Source organism: Chrysemys picta, chromosome 4 (genome assembly GCF_011386835.1).
Source record: "Chrysemys picta bellii isolate R12L10 chromosome 4, ASM1138683v2, whole genome shotgun sequence".
NCBI classification, from domain to species: domain Eukaryota; kingdom Metazoa; phylum Chordata; order Testudines; family Emydidae; genus Chrysemys; species Chrysemys picta.
In genome coordinates, this window is record NC_088794.1 from 112880404 (window position 1) to 112904975 (window position 24572).

The 24572-nt window shown below is 54.1% G+C and overlaps 2 protein-coding genes across 8 annotated transcripts in view; one reads left to right on the forward strand and one right to left on the reverse strand.

Moving 5' to 3' along the window:
* BBOF1 (basal body orientation factor 1) overlaps positions 1-24572 on the forward strand; it is a 1057902-nt gene that overhangs the window by 484460 nt on the left and 548870 nt on the right. The gene's annotated exons all lie outside the window — the stretch shown is intronic.
* LTBP2 (latent transforming growth factor beta binding protein 2) overlaps positions 147-24572 on the reverse strand; it is a 114682-nt gene continuing 90256 nt past the window's right edge. For 3 of the 6 annotated variants that reach the window (XM_065593351.1, XM_008164621.4, XM_065593352.1), the window contains 15 exons: positions 24433-24558; positions 17674-17796; positions 17230-17355; positions 16801-16923; positions 16277-16408; positions 14482-14607; positions 13584-13727; positions 12556-12747; positions 12341-12424; positions 8074-8202; positions 6557-6697; positions 5952-6119; positions 4868-5155; positions 4453-4602; positions 147-1219 (listed from right to left, as the gene is read on the reverse strand). In XM_065593351.1, the coding sequence (XP_065449423.1) occupies positions 1047-1219; positions 4453-4602; positions 4868-5155; positions 5952-6119; positions 6557-6697; positions 8074-8202; positions 12341-12424; positions 12556-12747; positions 13584-13727; positions 14482-14607; positions 16277-16408; positions 16801-16923; positions 17230-17355; positions 17674-17796; positions 24433-24558 (2225 nt within the window). In that variant the 3' untranslated portion in view covers positions 147-1046. Of the gene's footprint in view, positions 1220-4452; positions 4603-4867; positions 5156-5951; positions 6120-6556; positions 6698-8073; positions 8203-9000; positions 9152-10856; positions 11006-12340; positions 12425-12555; positions 12748-13583; positions 13728-14481; positions 14608-16276; positions 16409-16800; positions 16924-17229; positions 17356-17673; positions 17797-24432; positions 24559-24572 lie in introns of those variants that run through there. The other 3 variants (XM_042858522.2, XM_065593353.1, XM_042858523.2) reach the window with 3 other exon arrangements.

Sequence of the window (24572 nt, forward strand, 5' to 3'; positions counted from 1 at the left end):
CTCCACTGGGGAATTAAAGGAAGGTGCTGCTGCTGCACTGTGTGCATCATCATCTTGTATGGACTCCTCCCAGGGTCTGAGCTGTCAGGCTAGGCAGAGATGGGGCAGGGATTGTCCTGACCAACCCCAGGGTCTGAGCCATAGGGCCCCGAATAAACATTTTATTTAACAACAACAGATGTTCCCTAGCAGATTCCATTAGGAAAAGCCACCAACAGCTTTACAAAGCTGGAACCCCATCCCACTGCAAGGCAATCGTACAAAGTGCAGGGGTGAAAGTCTTGTGCCCAGGGAGAGCAGGGTCCCCAGGCCTTTCAAACCTGCTGGGCTCCATGTCCAAGCCACCTCCAGAGGACAGGTGGCAGCTGTACAAAGCTGGAGCTGGCCCTCCTCACACTCAAGCTCCCAGGCCTGGGGTTCATGCACCAGGCTGTGCTTTGGGCCAGGGCAAAGACACCAGCTAAAGCAATGAGGGGTAACACTGGCAACTATGAAGGCTCCGGACTATGGGTGGGAGTGGAGCGAAGGGTCCTGTGAGCCCTCAAACAGGACAGCATGATTTGCTATCAACCCCTCAGCCAGGTACTGGGGGAGGGCTGAGGCTTCTCTCCGCTATTTACACCGGTTACTGAGGAGCTGGGGGAAGGTGCTGCCCTTCTGCAGCTTCAGCTGCTAGAGTTCCTTAGTTTAAGGCCTGTTTAGCCATTTCAATAATGGTGAGCCTCACAGATCTGTGCAGAGGAGGGGGGCCCTGCGGGTTGGTGGGGGAGGGGAGTGGGGGGCCCTGTGGGTCCATGTTGTGGCAGAAGCAGGAGGTTGGTGGTGAGCAGACCAGGTAGGGAGGTGGCTGCAGATGCTTGGAGCTCTCTACCCTGGACTATGTCCCTATGGGCCCAGCCAGGTGAGGTGTGGCAAGAAGGTTGTGCGCTTTGGGGGATGAGCAAAGGGCATCAAAGCTACTGCAGTCCCAGGGGGCCTCTCTCCAGCCGATGGATCCAGGTACCAGCAGAGTGTCTGAGGGGGGCCACCCTTGCCCCCTCACTCCCCTAAAGCTGTGCTGCCTCCGGGCTCTGGGCGGGTGCAGGAGCACAGCGGTGGGGCTCAGCCTGCACCACAAAGCCAGGCGAGCAGTTGCAGCGGTAAGAGCCCTCTGTATTTTCACAGGTGCCGCCCTCACACAGGGGCTCAGGGCTGCTCACCTCGTCACACTCGTTAATGTCTGAAAGGAGAGGGAAGGGAAAAAAGACTGAAAGCTGTGTTCTGCAGCACAGCACCCACACCGCAACAGTACACCTCCAAACCCAACACCTCCATGGCCCCACCCCAGACAGAGCTCCCCCACACCTAACACCCCACTGCAAGGAGCCCTCCAACCCCTCACACCCAGTATCTCCATGCTGCGTAGGGCTCACCAAACCTCCCACACCCAGCACCCCCATGCCCAGCAGCCCCCAAGCAGTGCCGTAACAAGAGCGAGGCAAGTGAGGCACTTGCCTCGGGCACACAAAGGCGGGGGTGGGGGGGGGGGGGCGCAGAAAGTGGTGGAGAGAAAAAAAAAAAAAGCTGCCGGCACAGAGGTATTTATAACCCAGGTGATCTCCCCCCCCCCTCCCCCATGCCTCCCCGGAGTGTCTCCCGCCCCGACTTGCTTCCCCCCTTCCCCAGCCCTGGAGCAGAGAGTCCCTGTCTTTCCCCTGCAGCAACTGCTCCCGCAGGGTCTTAGTGCCCCCCATCTCGCCAGGGCAGACTGACTGAGCCTGCCCTCCCCCCTCAGACCCTTTTATTTTCCAATGGGACCCTCCAACAGCACAGTCCGTCACCCCCCACCCCCCCGCCCGCAGTCACCGCTCCTGCCCCATACTGGGCAAGGAGGCAACCCCATCCCTCACCCCCAGTGAAGCTACAGTCAGGGGCAACAGCAGGGAAGGAGGCGCATGCAGCGCCCCCCGGCACCCACCACGGGGGAGGCGAGGGAGATTCCTGGACCTGAGAGGGGCCCTAGGAGCACATGCAGTGACAGTGGTGGGGGTGAGTGTGCTGCTGGGGGGGCAGGAAAGGGGGACTCCTCCCCCAGAACTTGCTGCTGCCGGCAGAGAAAGGGCTGGGGGGAATCCTCCTCTCTGGACCCTGTCCCGGAGCAGCCTGCCTGCACCCCAAACTCATCCCCAGCCCTGCCCCACCCCAGAGCCCACTCCCCCAGTCAGAGCTTTCACCCCCCCACCGCACCCTCAACCCTCTGCCCGAGCCCCTCCAGCACCCCAAACACCTTATCCCCAGTCCCAGCCAGAGCCCTCATCCCCCCACACCCCAACCCTCTGCCCCAGCCCTGAGCCCCTCCCACACCCCAAACCTCCCATTCCCAGCCCCAGCCAGAGCCCTCACCCCCACACTCCTAATCTCGCCCTGAGCCCCTCCCACATCCCAAACCTCCCATTCCCAGCCCCAGAGCCCTCACCCCTACTCTTACTCTGAGCCCCTCCCACACTCCAAACCCCTCATCTGCAGCCACAACCCACAGCCCTGCACCCCATCCCTCTGCACCTCTCCCATTCCCAAACTCCCTCCCAGAACCTGCACCCCCTCCCTCTGCACCCCCTCCCATCCCCAAACTCCCTCCCAGAGCCTGCACCCCAATCCCCTACCCCAGTCTAGGGCCTGCACCCCAGACCTCCTCCCTCACCCAAACTCCCTCCCAGAGCCTTGGGCGGGGGAGGGGGGAGGGGTTTTGGGCACCACCAAAATTTCTACAAACCCGCCACCCCTGATCCTGCCCTGCAAACCTGAACTCCCAGCATTCTCAGGACACATGCTGATCCCTAGTGGCCACTGCTGATATCCAGCACCTCCCTCCTCTCTTAACCTGAGTACCCCTCTGGATTGGAACTGGACTGGAACCAAAGACCATCTTGGAAGCAACATTACCAGCCCAAGCAGTCAAAAATCATGAGTTAGACCCCCTCAAAATCACAGGCTCTACCGCCGCCGCTTCATTCATTCTTCGGCGGCAGGCCCTTCCCTCCGAGAGGGACTGAGAGACCCGCCGCCGAATTGCCGGCCCTGGGGGAGGGAGCAATTTTATATTCTTGCCTCGGGCGCAAAAATACCTAGTTACAGCTCTGCTCCCAAGCCACACATCGCTGCCCCAAACTCAGCACCCCCACATTGTAAAGCAACCCCGTGACCCCATGCTGCAGTGCTCCCTCATGCCCAGCAACCTCACTCTACATAGGGCTCCCCCACACTCAGCACTCCCCTGATATAAACTGCCCCCCGTCCAGATCACCACAAGAAGAATGCTTTGTGCTCCCTCTCTTAAGAATGAGATGTGCTAAACAAGATTTGGAGGAAAGGGTGATTTTGGTTTTGCAAAATTCCTCTTGCTGATTTGACAAGGTTGTTGGGAAACAGAGACGAGGGCACCTCTGGGGTGGCCCTGAAAGGGGCTGATTATCACCTCAGGGACCAAAATACAGGCAATGAACCTTGCACTGAGCAAACAAATGAGTGTTTTATTAACTTTACAGCTGTTCCAGAGTGCTGATGGAGGCCTTTTGTCTAGAACAGCTTTTCTGGGGCAGGAGTGCTAGTGCAGTGCAGACCCAAGAGCCACCGGCTTTTAAATACCATGTTGATTAGATTTGCTGAGAGCACTGCTACGTGACAGGTGGCCAAAGCACCTGTACCCAGTCTGCACCAGTGCTCATGGTGTGCTAGCACCACAGGGAGGCTGCCCCGACTGACTAGAGCGCACACAGCTCCAACCCGTTCTGCCCTCACTTTGTTTCCTAGATCCCTTTTTCTTCTCCACTTTTCATTTCCCTGAACTTTTAATTTTCCTTTGTTTCTCCCCACAGCTCCCACACACACAGAGCGAGCAGGGTTCCCCCTCATTCTCCACAGCACCCCCACTTCCAGGACTGAGCAGACAGGGTTCCCCCTCATTGTCCACAGCCCCCCCCCATACTGAGTGAGTGGGGGTCCCCCTTCCCATGACAGATCCAGGCCTTGTGTGAATCTCGCCTCAGTCAGGCTGTATGACCCAGCCACATGTGCCAGGAATGTGGCTGATGCCCTGATTAGAGTGACAGCCCTGGGTGCTGAGGAAAGGGATCCCTCCTGCCCGGACGCTGGTTCTCTTCCCTGCAGTTCTGTGATGGGAACACAGTCGGAGTGGGGGTGGGGAGACCCTCTGGGTGCGGTTTCACAAGCCCTGGTCCTATGGTGCTCCAGTGACAACTGCCATTCCCAGGCAGTGACGCTAGGGGGCAGCAGGCGGTAAGGAATGGCTGAGGGCTGCATGCGCTGAGCTCCACAGCAGAAGTGACTGGGAGCTGCAGAGCTCAGCCAGCACTCTTCAAAACCAGTATTTTAGCTGTGGGATTGGAGGGCAGGCAGCTAGCCCACCCCCTACCCTCTGTGGGGCCATTTCTCTCACCATTTGGGGCCACTCACCTACACAGGCCATGTGGGTCATGTCCAGCTGGAAGCCGTCAAAGCAGTCGCAGGTGTAGCCCTCCTGCACGCGCACGCAGCGCCCGTTTTCGCAGCCATTCAGAATGCCGCACTCCTCTGCCTGGAGTCCCTCAAAGCTGTCAAAATGCCCTGTAGATACAGAGGGTCCATCAGCCTACAGGGAACACGCTGGGGGGCAGGGAAGGCTTTATGCCCACAGGGGAACAGAAAACCATCAGCCTGGCAGGTGGGTGACGTAGAGGGGCCAGGGGCAGCAGATATGGATATTGGTCTGGATAACACAGATGGGGCCCTGTCCAGGCTGGCTTTAGGAGAATGAGAGGGTTACTGTCTGGGCACAGCCTGAACCTAGAGGAAGCCACCAGGACACCTCTTGGTCTTCTTCAGTACTCACCAGTTTGGCTGGGCAGGTAGCGGGGCTGGGACTGCGCTGGATGGAGCTGAGGAGTGCGTAGGAATGTGCTGCCACCAACCTCACTGCTCAGTTCTCTCTGGGGGAAGCTGGCATCAGGGGCTCCATACTCAGGACTTAGGTAATTGTAATAGGGCCCTAAGTCTGGGCTATAGAGTCCATAATGAGAGTCTTCTAGGCCTGGTCCATACTCGTATCCGGGCCTTTCTTGGAGTCCAGCCTCCCTCTCAGTCTCTCCCCTGGCCACGTTACACAGGTGAGCAAATTCCTCTGGAGGTGGAGAGAGAGGGAAGGGGCAGCTTAGCACCATGGCACGAAGGAGGGTAAGCCCCTGACTGTCCAGGCATGAGCTAAGTGGGGGGGCTGCATCAGGGATGGACTCAGGCTGGGCAGAGAAAGGCCAAGCCCAGGAAGAGCAAAGGCCAGGCAAGGGTCCCAGAGTCCTTATGGGATTTGCAAGGTATGTGGAACCCACACTCCAAGCCATGACCAAGGGGGTTGGATACCTGCCACAAAGAGCCCCCTGGGCTGGGACTCTGTCAGATCTTACAACCTAAGCAGGATTTGGCCTTGTACACTCTTGGAGGGGAACCCCTCCTGCTCCGGAACACCTAGCTAGTGCAGGGAGCAGTGAGGGTGACTGAGTAGTGGAGACTCCCCTCAAAGTCAATACTAACTCCAATGCCTCAGCGCAGTACTAGGGGTACTGTGACACTAAGTGCCATCATTCAGATACATTCAAGCAAAGGACTCACATGCCACCTCAGCCCTGAGCCAGAGGGAACTCCCCAGGAGCGACAGGAGAATTCATTCCCTGCGGCACATTCAGTCCTTGGCTGCTAATAAGGGGGCATTTGATGACACATTGTGTGACTGGTTTCTGGGATGTGGACACCTGCTCACTGAGGTCTGCTGGGAGAGCCCCCTCTCCATTCATCCACAGCCCACAACAACTTTCACTCACTGCTGACCATTGCAGGGTTTGACTAGCAGGAGGCTAGAGGCCAAAGGCTCCACAGTCCCTGAGCAAGCCTGTCCCCTCATTCCTGTGACTGTGCATTCTCACCAGAGGCCCTATGAGGGCAGAGTGCACAGTCCTGGCTCCAGGCCTCGCCATAGCGGCAGCAGCACTCGGTGTACGTGGTCCGTCGCCCCCGCAGTGGCTGGTTGCAGATGTAGTTGGAGACTCTCTGCCAACAGATGTCCAGGTGGATTTCATGTTCATCCAGGTCTTCTGTTCGTGAGATGAACAAAGAATGCCATGGGGACATCCACTAGGTCTCCTGGGATCCCTTAGGAAAGCGCCATGCCCAGTGTTTTGCTCCCAGACTGTGTCCCGCACTCACAACCCGTGCACTGAATTTCAGACCCAGCCAGCACACTGCCCCTCCCACAACATGCCTCATATACAGCGATCCTCAGGTTCTGCACAGATCTCTGCATGCAACATTCCCCCTTGAGTCTGGCACTGTACCCCACAGCCCCTGCTCCCCCATGTGCAGCACCACCTTGCCTATGGGCTACTCCACCACTCTGCACCTTATGTCTATGCTTCCCTCTCTGAAGAGGCATGCACTGCAGGCCCAGCCAGGATGGTGCAGATCATACGTGCAAACCCATCTCCCCTGAGGCCCTGCAGCAACACCCAGCCTGCTGGCCAACCCCACTCACCAGCCCTGTTGGAGACGTTGATGCAGCGGTTGCGGGTCACATCCAGCACCAGGGGGAGGCTGCAGAAGCAGTGGAAGGAGCCGGCTGTGTTCAGACACTCACCATTCACGCAGGACATTTCATTCTCACACTCGTCTTGATCTGCAGCCACAGGAAGGCAGAGATACCCTTAGACTGGCAAACGAGGGCATCACCCCAACCCATGTCCCAGGGAATGCCTCTGCCACCCTCGTCCCCCACCTAGGGTTGCCAACTTTGTAATATCTTAAAACCGGATACTCCAGCAGGAGTACCGGAACCTCTCCTTCCCCCTGAGGGCCCACCCTTGCCCAGCCTCTTCTCTTGAGGCCCCGCTTCTGCCCTGCTCCTTCCCCCTGAGGCCCCATCCCCTGTTCGTTCCTCTTTCCCCCTCCTTCTGTCGTTCACTGCTTTCCCATGTCTCCCCCCTCTCTGCGTGGGTCAGGAGGGACTCGCCTGAGGAGCCGGCTGCAGCCACTTGAGGCAGGTAGGGGGCCACCCCAGCTGAGTAGGGGCAGGCGCAAGTGATGACTCGGCCCCTCCCCCGTCCACAGTAACTGGACTTCGGGTGTTCGCTCAGTAGATCTGACTGGTAGGGTTGCCAGGCGTCCAGTTTTTGACCAGAACGCCCAGTCGAAAAGGGACCCTGTTGGCTTCGGTCAACACCGTTGACTGGGCCGTTAAAAGTCTGGTTGGTCGCCTGCAGCGGGGCAGGCAGGGTGCCTGTCCAGCTCTGCCCAGCTCCCAGGAAGCTGCTGGCATCTCCCTCCAGCTCCAGGAACCATGGCCAATGGGAGCTACAGAGGCAGAGCCTGCAAGCAGGTGCAGCATGCAGAGCCGCCTGGCCATGCCTCCGCCTACGAGCCGGAGGGAGATGCCAGTAGCTTCCGGGAGCCCACACTCCTCATGCCCTCCCACGTCCCAACCCCTTGCCCCAGCCCTGAGCACCCCCAACATCACAACCCCTTGCCCCAGCATGGTGAAAATGAGCGAGTGAGTGAGCAATGGAGGGAGGGGGAATGGAGTGAGCGGGTCTAGGCCTCGGAGAAGGGGCAGGGCAGGGCAGGGGCAGGGCAAGGGCGTTCGGTTTTCTGCAAATAGGAAGTTGGCTACCCTACTGACCTGACATTGTCAGGTCCTCTTTTCGACCGGACTTTCCGATTGAAAACCGGACACCTGGTCACCCTACCCGCACCTTGCACACACACTGTGCAAGGGCCCCAGGCAGCGCCTCTGCCACCCCCAATGCCTGCCCCCCACACACACACTGTGTAAAGGCCCTGGGGAACGCTTCTGCCAACCCCTACCCATACGAGAACCCAGAGGACACTGCTCCATAACTGCTAACCTCACATAACATGGGCACCAGCACTGCCACCACCCACACAGCAAGGGCACTGGTGCCACATAAGGACAGAATGGGCCTGCCTCCTGCAGTGAGGAGTGGAGGCCCAGACAGAGGGAGGGAGGAGCCGTCCAGAGGGGAAGGGCCATCTCACCCACACACTCGAGCCGGCTGGAGTCGTAGAGATAGCCAGAGCGGCAGAAGCACTTGTACCCTGGCACCGTGTTCACACAATGCCCATTCCGACAAATCTCAGGGCCGAACATCTCACACTCGTCTGCATCTGCCAAGAGAGGGGGCGGGGGAGGCTGCGTCAGTCACGTAGGCCATGTGCCTTGCGGCCAGCAGCAGGAAGAGAACCTGCTCCTTCCATCCCAGAGGTCGACATGAGCCAAGGCTGGGGAAAACCAGCTCAGCAGCTAGGTCCTGACCTCAGGCAGAGGGGGAATCGCCTGTAGGTACAGCAGGGGCAGGGAATCACCCTGGGCAAAGTGGGAATAGGGGGAAGTCGTGGGCCCAGGGTTCATTACGGACACTGCACATGCAATTCCCTGAGTCGTGCAGACAAACAAGTTCCACAATTATATTTTTAACTGGTTTGAAAATCCAGCCTGTGAAGCTAAAGGGCCAGAGTCTGAGCCAAGTCCACACTCCAAACCCACAAGCTTGGAATCCAGCTCGGCAACCAGGAGGAGAAAGAGCTAAATCTTTACAGACTGGAAGTCTGGTTTACAAACATGTAGAACTCAAAAACGGCTGCATGGATTCTGCTGAAACTTCCCAAAAAGCTTTGCCTCTTGGCTGGAATCAAACCTGAGAAGTATCGGCCCAGAAAGAATTAGTTTGCCAGAGTTACTGGCAATGGGAAGAGGGGGGCTTCTCATGGAAAGGGCATTTCAGTCTTAATACTAGGAGTTTTTCACACTCCTGCTATATTGAACAGTCAAAAAAGCCACATTTGTCAATATTGTCTCAGAACCTCCCACCACCGACGCTGCTGGATTTAGGGCCAGAGAGAGCCATCCCAAAGGTGTCCTGGGGATTTGCTTCTCAGTGCAATGCTGTAGAGGAGTGCACTCACTTCTAGAGCACTTCCTCATGGGTAGGGGTGGCATAGCAAGCTCCTTCCCCATCAGGCCCCCCCTGCTGACAGCTGTTCCGGCCCTGGGGTGATATCTCTTCCTGTAACTTCCTGGCCCTCCAGCCAGGTATTGGTTTCAGTCCACTCCTTCCTGGGCAAGGAAATCCCACAAATGACAGTCCAGTAGTTTCATTCGTAGTGTAAATGACATTTCACTAGAAGCGATCTGCAGCATGCTTATAGGTACTGTAATGCATACATGTACGTAATTTGTAGTGCCTGGGCTTGTATTAAATCATATTTTTTAGGTTCTGATTTTGATGCTGACCGAAAAGCTTGGCAGCCATAGTCTATAACTGTTCTGATTAAGGCTCTGTATACCATCAGGAGCATTTTCTTATCTGCCCCCAGTTAGTCCCAGCAAGACTTTTAAGCAGATTAATTCTTCCTTTAATACAGTTTATAACACTGTTTCACAAACGTATTTGATCGCCCCCCCCTTCTTTGTGTCTGTAGTCGTTTACACCTCCCCCAGCCCCAAGTACATATACCACAATCCAGCTCTGAAGGCAGAGCGGAGAGCAGCGGCTGCTGGCTGGGCGCCCAGCTCTGAAGGCAGCTCTGTGCCAGCAGCACAGAAGTAAGGGTGGTAATGTGAAAAGTGGTATTTGTCAATATCACTTTTCACAGCAGACTTAGTGCCCCACTGCGACCCTTCTGTGCTGCTGCTGCCACCCCAGGGCTGACAGCCGGAGCCCCGCTGCCTCCCGGTGAGGGATTGGGAGGGGTGAGAAGATCCTGAGCCCGGGCTGCCTCCCAGTGAGGGATGGGGGGCGGGGGCAGCCAAGCAGTGGGCTCTGGCTGTTCCCTTTATCCCTGCCTCCCAGGTGTGCATGGCCCTTCTGCACGAGCCCCAGCCATCCGGGGCTGACAGCCGGAGCTCTTTAAAAAAAAAAAAACAGCTTGAGCCTCCCTTGACACATTTCTGCGCCTCTCTTGGGAGACCCACCCTATCGTTTGAGAACTGCTGATTTATGAGATCTTTCCAAAGTAATTTAGTATCAAATGTTACCGCTAAGAATTTGAGCCTTTTAATTCTATGTATTTGTTCTTCCTACATATACAGTTTACATTCCTTTGTAACTTTCCTTTTCATAAAGATCAATGGAAAGCATGAAAGCCCATGAAATGCATTTCCCTAGTCAGAGATCTCTCGTAACTCTTTGCTGATTCCCTTTTCTGCCACCTCAATATTCCTGCTTCTAACCCACTGAGCACAGTCATCTGCGAATACAGAGCGATGCCTACCTCGGCACTTATCAACCCAACCTTATTTAACAAATAACCCTTCCCTGGGGTGTGCCATTTTTAATGTTGTATATATTAGATATAACTTTCCCAACTCTGACTTACATGGTCCTTTTACTCAAAAATTCTCTAATCCATCCATACATTCTTCCCCTTTTCCCTAGTGCACCTACTTTGTACAACTAGCTGTCCCTCCACAGCACGTCATATGACTTTTCAATATCTAGAAAGGCAGCTATCATAAAACCTTTGTCCTTGGGACATTTTTGTATTTCAGTTCCTAATTTAACAATGTGATCAATAGTCCATCTTCCTCTCCTAAAACTACTTTGCACCTTACCTATGATGCCATTGTTTTCCAAAAAGGAAACCAATCTTTCATTCACCATTCTCCCCATAATTTTATCCAGACAGGATGTAAAGGCAATCGGTCTATAGACATCCACTTTTGTGAATAGTTTGCCTGGTTTTCGTATTGGAATTACTACTTCATGTTTCCACTCTATCAGAATAACTCCTTTTTCCCATTTAGTGTTATATAATTCCCAGAGAACCCATAAAGCTGCTTTCAGAGAGATATTTAAACATTATGTTAAATATATTATCTTTACCCAGGGAAGGAATTCTTGCTGATATCAATAGCTTCCTCAGGTTCCCATTCAAAACCATTGATTCAGTCTAGTACCTTCATGTTTACCTCAACTACATAATAGAATACGGCTCTCTTCAATGAATTGTCTTTTAATCTGGTGGAAAATTTAACGTTGATTTCCATCATTACTCATCCCTTGGAAAGTTTCTGCTAAAACTTCTGCTTTCTCATTATCAGAACTCGATCATCTTGTCAGTCCGAATGAGACCTGGAATGTGGCTACTCTTAGGCTGTGTCTACACTACGGACCTTACAGCAGCACAGCTGCAAGGTCTTCTGTGTAGCCGCTTTATGCCGGCAAGAGAGAGCTCTTCCGCCGGCATAATTAAACCACCACAAGAAGCAGCAGTAGCTATGTCAGCAAGAGACACTCTCCCACCAACATAGCGCTGTGCATACCGGCTCTTTTGTCTGTGAAATTTATGTCGGTCAGGGGTGTGTTTTTTCACACCTCTGGCTGACAAAAGTTTTGACGACAAAAGTACTAGTGTAGGCAGGGCTTTAGTCTGAATTCCATTCATTCTTCTAATTTGCCTGTGAATTTCTGATGTCGTGGTATCTTTCTTTATCCACCCACAGGACTTCCTTCAACTCTTTCTTTGATTTTATTTTTTAAAATTCCTTGTGCTATTGTCTTACATCTTTTATATTTCATTCAATCTTCACTAGTCACTGTGGTTTTCACGTTTTTATAGGCTTTATTCCTTTCTTTACCCGCCATTTTGCACTCCTCATTCTACCATACAACTGAGTTTTGGGTTAGGGGGGTACTTCAATATCCGAGATATGGCTACAGTAGCTGCTGCTATTAATTCCATTATTACATTATCATTGACATTCTCTGTCATCAGTCACACAATGAGTATTCACAAATTCCATCCATTTACTTGTAAACAGCTCCCAATTAGCTTTCTTAAGATTCCAGGTGGGTAATTTTCCATTATTTTAACCTTACCTTGCCCTTGAAAATAATAAGTATAGGGAAATGATCACTCCCCATTCCTTCTTCCTTATATATTTCCCAGTTGCATTTAATTGCAATATCTGCTGTTATAATTCCCACATCTAAATAGGAAAAACTACCATCTGCTGCATTAAATCTATTTGGGGTGTCATCGTTTAAAACCATTAGATTGTTTTCATCCATGAACTTTCCTAAATATGCACCATTTTTATCAGCTGGCTTTACTTCCCCACAATTTTTATCACTATTTAGGTCACCACATATAATATATGGTCATTTAGCATTCTTCAGGTGCAGCCAGTTAACATACTTGGCCTCTCAGGCGCACATGTACCCATTCAGAGCCTGTGTGGGTACAGACGACTGTTCCAGTAGCTCAGGCCCCGCAGAGAGAAGAGAAGAAAAGGTGCTGGTACCTGTGTATGACGTCTGTCCAAAGAGCAGAGTCCCTTCCACAGGGATATAGCCCTTCCCACTCGGGCAGATCTCACTGTATTCCACTGCAGACAGGAAGGGAAGCGGGCAGAGAGAAAAAAAACCAGGAATAGGTATGATTAGGTTGGGACACAGTGAGCCCGCTATTTGCTCTGATCTGCGTGAGGAGAGGGGAATGCTGGGGACGGTGCCCTACCTGTGCCCAGGATAGGGCAGGGATGGGTCTCACAGTTGTCCCCCCAAGCAGCCCCCTCGGTGCAGCAGCACTCCTCCTTGGTGGTGTTTTTGGCCAGGACGCTGTCACACAGCTGGACGTCGCTGATGTGATAGTAACACTCCTTCCGCTCTGAGCCAGCGGGACGTGGTGCTATGGGCCGCTCAGGATCCCCTGAGAGACAACAGAACACAAGAGATGTGCCACAGAAGGCCTCAATGACATGCCAAGCTCCCAGCCTGAGCTCTGGAACCCTAGGGAAGGTCACCCCACATCCAGAATCTCCCATGATGAAAACAGGGCGGGCAATGTGGCCTCCCTCGCACGACTGTTCAGCCTTCAGAACAGATCCCCACAGGTGAGATCTCACCCACACCCATTCATGGTCAACAATGCCCAGGCAGCACCTGGCTCCTGCCCCAGCGAGATCTCACCCATGCCAGCTCCTGGCTGGCACTGCCCCATTAGCACCCAGCTCCCTCCCCAGCGAGATCTCACCCATACCAGCTCCTGGCTGGCACTGCCCCGTTAGCACCCAGCTCCCGCCCCAGCGAGATCTCACCCATGCCAGCTCCTGGCTGGCACTGCCCCGTTAGCACCCAGCTCCCGCCCCAGCGAGATCTCACCCATGCCAGCTCCTGGCTGGCACTGCCCCGTTAGCACCCAGCTCCCGCCCCAGCGTGATCTCACCCATTCCAGCTCCTGGCTGGCACTGCCCCGTTAGCACCCAGCTCCCGCCCCAGCGAGATCTCACCCATGCCAGCTCCTGGCTGGCACTGCCCCGTTAGCACCCAGCTCCCGCCCCAGCGAGATCTCACCCATGCCAGCTCGTGGCCGGCACTGTCCCATTAGCACCCAGCTCCCGCCCCAGCGAGATCTCACCCATGCCAGCTCGTGGCCAGCACTGCCCCGTTAGCACCCAGCTCCCGCCCCAGCGAGATCTCACCCATGCCAGCTCGTGGCCGGCACTGCCCCGTTAGCACCCAGCTCCCGCCCCAGCGAGATCTCACCCATGCCAGCTCGTGGCCGGCACTCTCCTGCCTCCGTGTCGTACTCCTCATGGTCACTGAGGCACAGGCACAGGAATGATCCCTCCACGTTCTCACAGAGCGCGGTCCCACACACGGCTACCATCAGCTCACATTCATTCACATCTATGACACAAGGCAAAGGAAACGGCTTGACGGCTCCCGCAATGGGACAGTGCATCCACCTGAGTCCTCAGAGTCACGGATGCTCTTCGCCCCAGAGGGGCTATGTCTCAGTGTGTGTCTGTGGTGGGAGGGAACGAGCCCGTGGACAGACTACACAGTGTTGAACACCAAGAGGACTTCCTATCCATGAAATGCAGGAAGCCCCTTCACCAGGAGCATTTAAACCTCACCTGGACAGAGTGCTGGGAATAGATCCTGCCCTGGCCCCCCGGAATGGACTAGGTGGGGTCTGACAGGGCATTTCCTCCTCCAACTGCTGCGATTCAGGCACACTCCACTGTAAACACCCAATAATTAACCCTTCACCATTCACCTGTAGCTCCCTCCCTGGTAGAAGGTGTTGGCCTCGCCCATTTTTGATCCCCCAAGTGAGCTTCTCTGACCTCCAGGGGGCCCTGTGTCCATCTACTTGAAAAGGGCCTATGTCCTGGAGACTCACCTGGTGGCCACTTGCCCCTCCTGCCCCTGCTCATAGCCCCACTCACCCGTGCACACCTCTCATTACTAGGGATCCTGAGGGAGCCACAGGGAAAGGATTTTTCCCATCCCCCGCTGGGAAGGGACACCCCCACTGAGATGTGGACAGACTGATCTGTGCAGCACAAAGGGTGCAGGGCCCCATGCGCTGGCGAGTCAGGCACAGGCACTGAGGCAGCATGAAGACGTCAGGCCAGAAGCACTGAGTGACTCTTACCCACGCAGTCCTGGCCTGGGGGCAAGTTCTCATAGCCATTGTCGCAGAGGCAGCGGAATGAGCCATCCGTGTTGTCACAGAAGGCATGGCTCCCGCACAGCGTCTCGTTGGCACATTCATCTATGTCTGCAGGAGAGAGGAGGGCCTGGGTCAGTGCAGAACCTCCCTTCCCCAGACCATCCCCATCACACTCCCAGAGCCCTCCCACCTGGGTCAGCCCCGGGGATCAGGGGTAGGCAATACCCAGAGCAAAAGCTCTCAACCCCTGCTGCCGCAGGATCACAGGGCCAGGCCTGCCCAGCTCCCCTCCCTAATTTGCAAGAAGGAAGGGGAACAACTTAGCATGGGGGAAGAGTCACCATAAGGACAACCTCCAATACAATTCAGTGCTCCAACTGGGTAGAGATGGGATGAAAAAGTATACAGGGGACACGGGCAGAGCTGGGGAATTAGGGGGACAGGCGATATAGATGGATATAGGGAGGTATATGGGATGAATATGGGAAAGTATACGAGACAGGAGGAGTGCAAATGGGTATGGGGCCATGGGCAGGTATAGAGAATATGGAGATTATTGACAAGGATAGGGGAGTTTGGGTTAATATGGGATAGAATAAGCTGAATATGAGGTGTTACAGGTTGGTATATAGGGTCCTATGGGAGAATGTGGGAGCATATGGGGGCCATGAACACAGATAGGGACTGTGCTCTCCTGCTCCTGACCTCCTTGCTGATCAGTGGCAGACTTGCACTTTTTCTCCTTCCTCAGTTCCACACCCTGACCCATGGAGAGCTCTGCCTGCAGCTGTGCAGAGCCTGCTCCCCGCACACATAGACCCCACAAGCACCCAAACCCTGGCTTTATGACTCTTGGGCACAATCAGGGGCTTGCTGGGACCCCCACCTGCCCATAACTACACCCGTAGACCTCCCCAAAGCTGAGAGGAGTCAGGGCTGCTGGGGCTGGTTCGCCTGGCAGAGGGGTGACCTTGCAGGTGCACAGTGCACCCTGATACCCCTCCCACTGCTGCCTGGGGCGTGAGATCTCCTCACAGCAGCTGAGGAAGCTGCATGTTTGCAGCTTGGCATTGTCCGGACGTTAAGGAGTGGAAGCTGAGCTCGGATGGCATTCACCTATGGCGTTAGCGGCAGCGCTGGGCCCCGGCTGGTGACGCCTCCCCCTCGCACAATCTTATGAGAGTTTGGGGGATTCTTTAATGCCACAATAATTCCTTTGTAGTGTCACCTTTCAATGCTGCCCTTGGCTGGGAGCCCTAAATCCAACCCCGGGGCTCTGCGGGGGGGGGGGGGGGGGGGGGAGGGGTATCTCCATGCACCAACCCCAGAGACAAGCTACCAGCCTCTGTCAGAGCACAGCTCATCCAGCAGCTCCAGGGAAGCAGCTAGGCACAGCCAGGAACCCCAGCAGGCTGCTGCCTTTTGGGGAACTCTGTGCTGCAATACAATCCTGGCCCTGGAATGGACTGTAACCTCCCCAGGAATCTCCCCGAGAGGAAAAGCTGCACAATGCAGCGTCTGTTACCAAGTGCCAAGAAGAGAGAAGTCTAGACACAAACAGCCAGGAAAACAAGCACTCAGCATTATCTACGTCTACGCTGGCCAAGCACTTCCTCCTCCCCATTGCTAACCGGGGACACGACCACAGGCGCCTCCTTGCTTCTGGCTTGGGCAGCAAGCTTTATCCTCAGGATGCCAACTGAGCCAGCCAGCCCCCCCGCCCCGCCCACCAGGAGAGAGCACAGATCACAGCAAGAGAGCACACAGCGGTACCCACCAATGCAGTCACCCAGCGGTGTCCGGTGGAAGCCAGGCTGGCAGCCCATAACGCAGCGGTATGAACCCAGGGTGTTCAGGCACCTCCATGTGCCGCACACAGTGTCCCCGAAATCCGCACACTCATCCACATCTGTCACCCGGTGACAACGGACACAGAAGGAGAAGGGCAAAGAGATGGGACAGTCAACTGGGGACCCCACAACCCCACTGGAGAGCCTTGGTGTGACCAGACCTCAACCACACTGGGGGCCTGTGGCAACTGCCCCCACGAATCCACTAATGACCTGATACTAGGCCCCCCGACCCACAAACCCAATGTGGGCCCTGGGGCCCCCTGTGATGGCACAGCTAGTGGGAGAACCAATGAAGGGGCAGAGGCCTCGTGGCTCTGGAGCAGGAGTGAAGTGACGAGTGTCAGTGGTACTTGAAGTAGAGGTGTTCCCTCTGCGTGAGGAAGGAGACCCTCATACGTACGCCAGCGATCTGGGGAGAGCCCTGTGTTCCCCCAAGACCAGCGCTTACCTACACAGTCATCAGTCTCCTGCGAGTGCATGAAGCCATTTTCACACAAACATCTGTAGGAGCCCTCCGTATTGAAACACTGGCCTCGCAAACACCGGGATTTGTCTGCACATTCATCCACGTCTGGAAGAGACGACATGATGAAGATCAGCACAGAGGCTGTCCGACGGGTGTACACTGGTCCCTGCACAATAAATACTATCCACAGTGGGCAGAGACCATGGCAGAGGGGACAAGGGACCACAGCCAGGGAAAGGAGAGAGCATAGTCAGGGGCAGGGGAGAGCCCAGGGGAATAGCCAGGGGGCACAGTTTGGCAGGGGAAAGCCCAGGGGGAGAGCCAGGAGGTGGTCAGGGGCAAGGGAGAGCCCAGGGCAATAGAGAGGGTCCAAGGCACATTTAGCTGCTGACATTTCTCCCAGTCCCTCACCTTGACAGCTGACTCCCCCAGCCGCATTTGAGAAGCCAAGAGCACAAATACAGAAGTAGGATCCGTAGCTGTTCAGACACTCGCCATTGGGGCTGCAGATCTCACTGCCCAGGCACTCATTCACGTCTGCAGGAGAAACATGAGTTAGCTCCACACAATTGGCTGGGGGCAGATGGCAGGAGGGCCCCGCACCCAGCCCACACAGGGCAGGCCCTGGGAGGGTTTAGGGTCCCATCCAGCCCTCTCATCGCAGGTACAGGGAGTGCGTCAGTGGTGACCTCATGTTTGGTTAATGCTCTGGGGCAGCGCTCCAAAGGCTGGTCGTCCCAGGCTGCACTGCAATCCCCCTGCATGGGTAGAAATGGGAATTCCCAGCAGATGCCCCAGACTCCATGGTGGGGTTCAAAGGGGAACGGAATGGACAGGCCCTGGCGGGGCTCGTACCTTCACACACAGTGCCGTTGAGCAGCTCAAATCCAGGGTGGCAGTGGCAGACGTAGGAGCCCGGTGTGTTCAGGCACTCTCCTCCGAGGCAGCTAACGGTGGGGTCTTCACACTCATCAATATCTGCCCAGGCCGAGAGGCACAGAATTAAGAGTCAGGACCAGTGCGGATGCGCAATGAGCAACTGCCACAAACAAACAGAGGCCAAGGGCAGCAGCAATTCAGGCCTCTGACAGGCGCAGGCAGGTTAGTGTTCAGAGACCTTCCTGCCTGCTGAGTGCAGAGCCCCTGGATGTCAGCCCACAGTGCGATCCTGGGGCTGCCTACATGGAAGGATTTCGTCAGGGGATGCCAAGGGGAGAGGCTCTATACAGCTCTCGAATGCTAGGATTAGAGGAGCTACAGCAGCACCTTTTCCAACGCTCCCTCAAACTCTGGTGCCTTTTTACCCATGGATCCCAGATCGGAGCTAGTCCTGCCTTGGCAAACCAGGACCAACCAAGGAGGTTTTGCTAAACCAAACCCAGGCCCCAGTCTCCTGGGCCTGTCCCCAAGTTAGTTCAGTACTGGGCACCTCAGTGCCACAAACTGGAGGGAAACCAGAGAAGAGCCATGACAAGGATCATGCTAACGGCACAAGAGTGTATGTCAGTGAAGTGCCCCAACACCCTCAAACACCCCATCTGACCCCACTCTCCTGGTGCCTAACCCTTCCCCGCCATCGCCCCTCATTCTCTCCTAGCTATGGAAACGTCCCACCCTCATCCTTTCCAGCCATCCCTTAAAATCTCCTGGCCCTCCCCCAGCCGTCATCAGTGCTTTAAGAGTTTCATTAATAATGAAAGGTTGAAGGAACTAAATCTGTTCCTTTGGGCTAAGACATGGCTGGGGGACAGGCCAACAACCTGCTATTACCTGCAGGGTGTAAGCTCTAAGGAGAGCTCTTTGGGTGATGGTACAGGTGTGTGTGTGTGTGTGTGTGTGTGTGGGTGTGTGTGTGGGTGTGTAAGGAGGAGGGATGGGATGACATTAACGTAAGGTCTGAGGCCTTTTTCTGCAGCCATATTAAGACAGCAGTAGCCATGAGCTAAAAAGCAGAAAGTCACATCCTCACATTCCATCTAAATGCCATTAAACCAATGACATATCGGGCTGTTAAGAAGGCCATCCTGTTCCAGTAGTACCCACCACCACCAGATACAGAAACAGATCTTAAGATGTTTAAAGAAAACTTTGTTTGATAGCATTCTGTCTGGCAAGGAATCATTTTTGTGATTGTGAAATCTTTACTTTATTGTTTTGCCTTTATAGTCCCTACTTCTCTATTGTTCATCTGCATGGTTTCTGTCTGGTTCTTTGATTGTTTCTGTCTGGGCCATAACTAATTTTGCAAGATTTAAATCAACTAAGGTGGTGGGGTATGATTGGTTAAAGAATTGTTTCACAATATGTTAGGATTGGTCAAAGAATTATTTTGTAGTACTTTAGTTTAAAATTATTGTTTAAGACAGTGGTTCTTGCCCAGGGGTACATGTACCAAATGGCATACTCAGAGGTCTTCCAGGGGGTACTCAACTCATCTAGATCAGTGTTTCTCAATCTGGGGGTTGTAGCCCCCAGGGGAGTCATGGGACGGGCTTTGGGGGGTTGCAAGTGCAGGGCCAGCATTAGGGGGCGGCAAGCAGGGCATTTGCCCAGGGCCCATGCCACAGGGGCCACACAAAGCTAAATTACGTGCTTCAGCCCTGGGCGGCAGAGCTCGGGCTTCAGACAAGGCTCACACGTGAAAAACAGGCTCAAGTATCACACTGAAATGTACGTACAATATTTATATTCCAATTGATTTATTTTATAATTGTATGGTCAAAATGAGAAAGTCAGCAATTTTTCAGTAAGTGTGCTGAGACATTTTTGTATTTTTATGTCTGATTTTGTAAGCAAGTAGTTTTTAAGTAAGGGGTACGCAAGACAAATCAGACTCCTGAAAGGGGTACAGTAGCCTGGAAAGGTTGAGAACCACTGGGTTAAGGTACAGTTAAGCAGGACTCAAGTTTAACTATATAAACTGGGGTCCAAAAGGAAGTTCTTTGGACCCAACTCCAGGACACAGCCCAAGATCAGAGCTACCAGACCTCAACACCCTGCCAATCACACCGTGCAGAAGCTGGAGGAGCCCCGGGCAACCTGATCCTGACTGGCCACCAGGAAAAGTTTGTCGTCCTTATTGGGAGCATTATATGCTTAGCGTGTGTATTCTGTTTTGCGAGCTGTTAATAAACAGAGGTTAAGAATATTACTGTGAAAGGCTCTTTCACTGGTAAATGGTGCCGCAAACCCACAGAAAATTACACCCTGAGCCCTAGGAGCTGGGTAAAGGTGGGGGTGCCTAAATTAACTGGGTTACGCCTGGAGTCCATGGAAGAGTAAAGGTGGGGTGCCCTAGAGTGTGCAGGTAACACTAAGGGAAATGAGCTTCCAACTCCCAGCATGACCATGTCCACCGTAGAGAGCCAGATGTAGCCTCGGCCTCACCTGGCTCTGTCACCCTGGACTGTCCCATTCACCTGCCTCTTTTGGAACACAATTCAGCTCAGCTAATGCACGCGGGAGGCAGCTCTCCACCCTCCCACAGGGCAGCAAAAGCTCCTTACTCCCACCCTTCCACCGGTCCATCCAGGGGAGGTGTGATGCTCCAGGCCCTCAGAAGAAAACAACATTTCTGCTACATTTTCAGTCCCCCAAGCCTGCCAGGTCCTGAGTGCAGCTTTTCTGACTGTGAGAAAGTACATGAGTCTAAGAGGACTGATTCCCCGTCAGTACCAGCCTGCGGGCTGCAGAGGGCACCAACAACATTCCCCACCTCCCTTGCTCTGCCTGTTCCCATCACAGAAGTTAGAGGTGGAAACATTGAGCCCGAAAGCTCCTCAGGGCAGAGCAGGGACCGTGCCTCTGCTAAGTGCCAAGCGCACGGTGTACGCAACAGAGCACCATTCATTTATGCCTTAGGGCAAGATTACTCCTACCCAGGGGTGAAAGTAACTTAAAGGATTTACCGGTACGCTGGAGCCCTGAGCAGGGGCATGGCCTCAACCAGAAGAGGCGTGGCCTCAACCAGAAGAGGCGGGGCCTTTCAAGATTTAAAGACCCTGGGGCTCCGGCTATGGCTGGGAGCCCCAGGGCCTTTAAATCACCCCAGAGCTACCAGCTGAAGAGGCGGCTGTGAGCCCCGGGGCTCAGAGGCGAATTAAAAGGCCCAGGGCTCCAGATGCTGCAGAGCTCCAGGCCCTTTAAATCACCGCGGGAGCCCGGCTGCCAGAGCTCCAGCAGGGATTTAAAGGGCCCAGGGCTCCCTGCAGCGGCCAGAGCACTGGGCCCTTTAAATTCCCACCTGAGCCTAGCTGCCGGAGCTCTGGCAGTGATTTAAAGGGCCCGGGGCTCCCCGCAGCGGCTGGAGCACTGGGCCGTTTAAATCACCGCCGCGGAAGCCAGTCCTGTCCGGCACAGTGTACTGGCTCTTTCCGGTACGCCGGACCGGACCAGCTTACTTTCACCTCTGCTCCTACCACACTCAGTTCTAAAACATCCCTAGCTTCCATCAGTTCCCTGGCAGACGATCCATGCCCTAATTCATTTGTTATAAGCCATCCCCAAACCCTTATTGTTCTTCACACACAAAACCCAAAATCTAGAGCCATGGTCACCAATCCAGCAGAAGACTGGAACAGTTTCTCCTGGGGTCAGTCACCAAACACTTGATAACATTCCCTCAGTGCTCTTTCCCCCAGCTGCTCTAGCAGTGAGCATGGGGAAGTGACATGCCGGGAAAGACCCATCTAAGGAGGGAGTCACATGACTAGCCCACAAATGGAACAAAATGTGCAATCCTTCCATCCCATCAGGAGCATGGAAACTTTACCTCATTTTCCTGTGTGTGCCTCAGGCCCAGCTGTAAACCTAGAGGAAGAAGAAAAGTGGCCAAGCCGCCTTCTCCCTCTCCAGGAGGAACCACCAGACGCAGTCTGCCTCTGCCCATGAGTTTTACCCCAAACAGCTGGGAAGACCCCCTGTTAGTAGGTTTATTTACCATCTGTATGCTGGTGGTTCCCAGGTGCTCCACTGCCCAGCCATGAGAGAAGCTACTATTCTCCCTCACTAGCTTTTCATGCCATGCTCATCACCAGGGGGTCTTTATCAAGCACCTTGGACTACATCTGCACTCTGCCTGCTGAGCCATCTCTGAAGGGCCCTTCTCCACCATTCCAGCCATCTGAACTGCTTCTCATAACAAACAACAAAACCACAAAAATGTTTCCTTCTTTGCCCTCAAATGTGGGATTTCTCTCCAAAAATATCCCTGCTGATAACCCATGACAGGCACTGGGCCAGAGACAGATTTAAGGTCCAATATCTTGGGTCCGAAAGGTGACTCTGATACCAGCAGAAAGGTGCTGGGGGAGGGTATCCCCAATGCAGGGTATCAGGCATTAGGAGATACAGAAATTCCATTTTAGGTCATTTTCATAGGGGGATCTAAACAATATTAGTTCTATTTTTTCTTCTCCTCCGAGGCCTATACAGCTAGGTGAATGGGAGAAACAAATAACCTTAAATTATCTCAGTCACACTCCTAAGGCAGTTTTCCTGCAGAATACGTGGCTGATCCAGAACCTACACTGGTGCTGCTGGGTCTAGAGGACCGGTTGGCAGGAGTCTCTGCACACCTCACCTGTGGCTCTGCCACTCCTGGGTAACTTAGCAACATAAACTCATGTCCTACACCACAATTTCACGTACCCACGACAGAGCACAGCCTTAGAGCTACACTAGAAAAAAAACCCACACACAAGTTACAACAGAGCCCAGGGAACGGAACAATTAACAACCACAGGTTTAGCAGTTACTAGGGAAGTCTCGAGTTCTGTTCCACAAGGTCTGCTGCAGTCTGACAGATCTCACTGTCCGGGAGTTTCTGCTGAGGCCCAGCGTTCGCTTTCCCTTCCACAATTTCATCCCAGTCCTCCTGATTCATAGAACCATAGGGTTAGAAGGGACCACAAGGGTCATCTAGTCTAACGCCCTTATTACTTTTATTGGTGATTATTATTATTATTGCCAATAACGCTGCAAACACTTATCCACATGCTTACCATTAAGCACTCGAGTAACCAGATCCCTATTTAGCAAAGCACTCTCAGGGCCTGCACCTAAAACTTAAGTAGACCCAGTAATGCTGCTCAGGGCGTACTGCTACCACCCAGCTACTACAACAATAGAAACCCACCCGTGCAGCTGTAGTGCTTGCAGTGTGGAAGTACCCTAAGACAGAGAGCAGTCCTGGTGACTTCAATACCACCACTCGCATGCTTGAAGATAAGTCTGTGCTTCAATGCTTTGTTGAATTGGGGCCTTTATTACTTCATTACCCTTTTGCCAGCTTTCCCTCTTTCATTGGCTTGCCCGTGTCTTGTTAACCCTCTGCCTGTTTTTGTTTTGTTTTTACCCCTTGCACCACAGGCCTAGATAATTCCTCTCTGCCTTGCAGTTTATACCCGGCAGACATTTATAAACTCCTCCCAGGTCCCCCTGTCCCTGGAGTTGAGGTTTAGCCAAACTAGACAGGTTTTACTCATTTCGCACTTCCCTACAGTTAAGGCTATCGTTTTGTCATGGATATTTTTAGTAAAAGTCAGGGACAGGTCATGGGCAAAAAACAAAAATTCACGGAAGCCATGACCTGTCCCTGACTTTTACTAAAAGTATCCCTGACAAAATGGGGAGGGAGGAGGGTCCAGCACCCTGTCCTGCTGCAGTGGCTGGGAGCTGTGGCCCCCCCATCCCTGCCCAGTGGCTGGGAGCTGGGGGGATCCCCCAGGGACCTGCAGGGCTGGGAACTGAGAAGGGACCCCACCACCCACGGGGGCAGAGAGCTGAGCTGGCTGCTGCAGGAGTGCTCCCCGCAGCCAGCGGTGTCTGGGCTGCTACAGTGCCCCAATGTCACGGAGGTCTCTGGAAGTCACAGATTCCGTGACTTCCACGATCTCTGTGACATAATCGTACCCTTACCTATAGCTCAGCCCCCTGATCACCTTGGTTGGTCTTCTCTGAACTCCCTCTGATTTGCCAATATCTTTCTGATAAAAAGGTGCCCACAATAAATGCACCAGCGCTGCACAAAGTAGGACCTGGCTATTCCCCCTTGGCAGAGACACGATAGCTCTGTGCCTGCAGCCCAAAGGGGCCCTGTTTGATTCCACATTGCATCAGAAATTCCTAATTTACGGCCCCATGCCTTTCTCAGCCATTCCGGATTCCAAGCCTTCCCCCTCCCACTGACTACCTAGGCTCGGGGTTGTTTTCTCCAGACATATTAGTCATGTTGTTCTGAACAGAATCCCATTCTGCTATTCCCTGCCTGTGTTTCTGGTCTCTCTAGGCCGCTTTGTATTACGCTGTTCTCAGTGGGGCTTGCAGCTCCCCCTAAATTAGTATCAGCTGAGAATCTCATTAATGAGCTGGGTACTTGTACCCCTTCCCAGATCTGATCATTTCCTTTCAGATACCCCCTGCCCCTCCAAACACGACGTGCTGCCAACGTGCAGGGCTAAGCTGACCTGACCAGGGGCGTGACCCGACCGAGGGCGTGACCCAATTGGGAGCAGGACCACTGGCTTCCAAGTCTGACACTACGGACACACTTATTACTGCCTCACTTGCAGCTACAGCTGCCAGCAGAGGCAGAGAGCAGTCCGGGCGATTTACCTTCACAGGTGAGTCTGTTGGAGGAGAGCATGTAGCCAGCATCGCAGGCTCGGCAGGCAAAGGAGCCGTCCGTGTTGGTACAGATTCCCAAGGGGCAGGCAGTCGGTGAGCTGCACTCATCGATATCTGGGGAGAGCAGA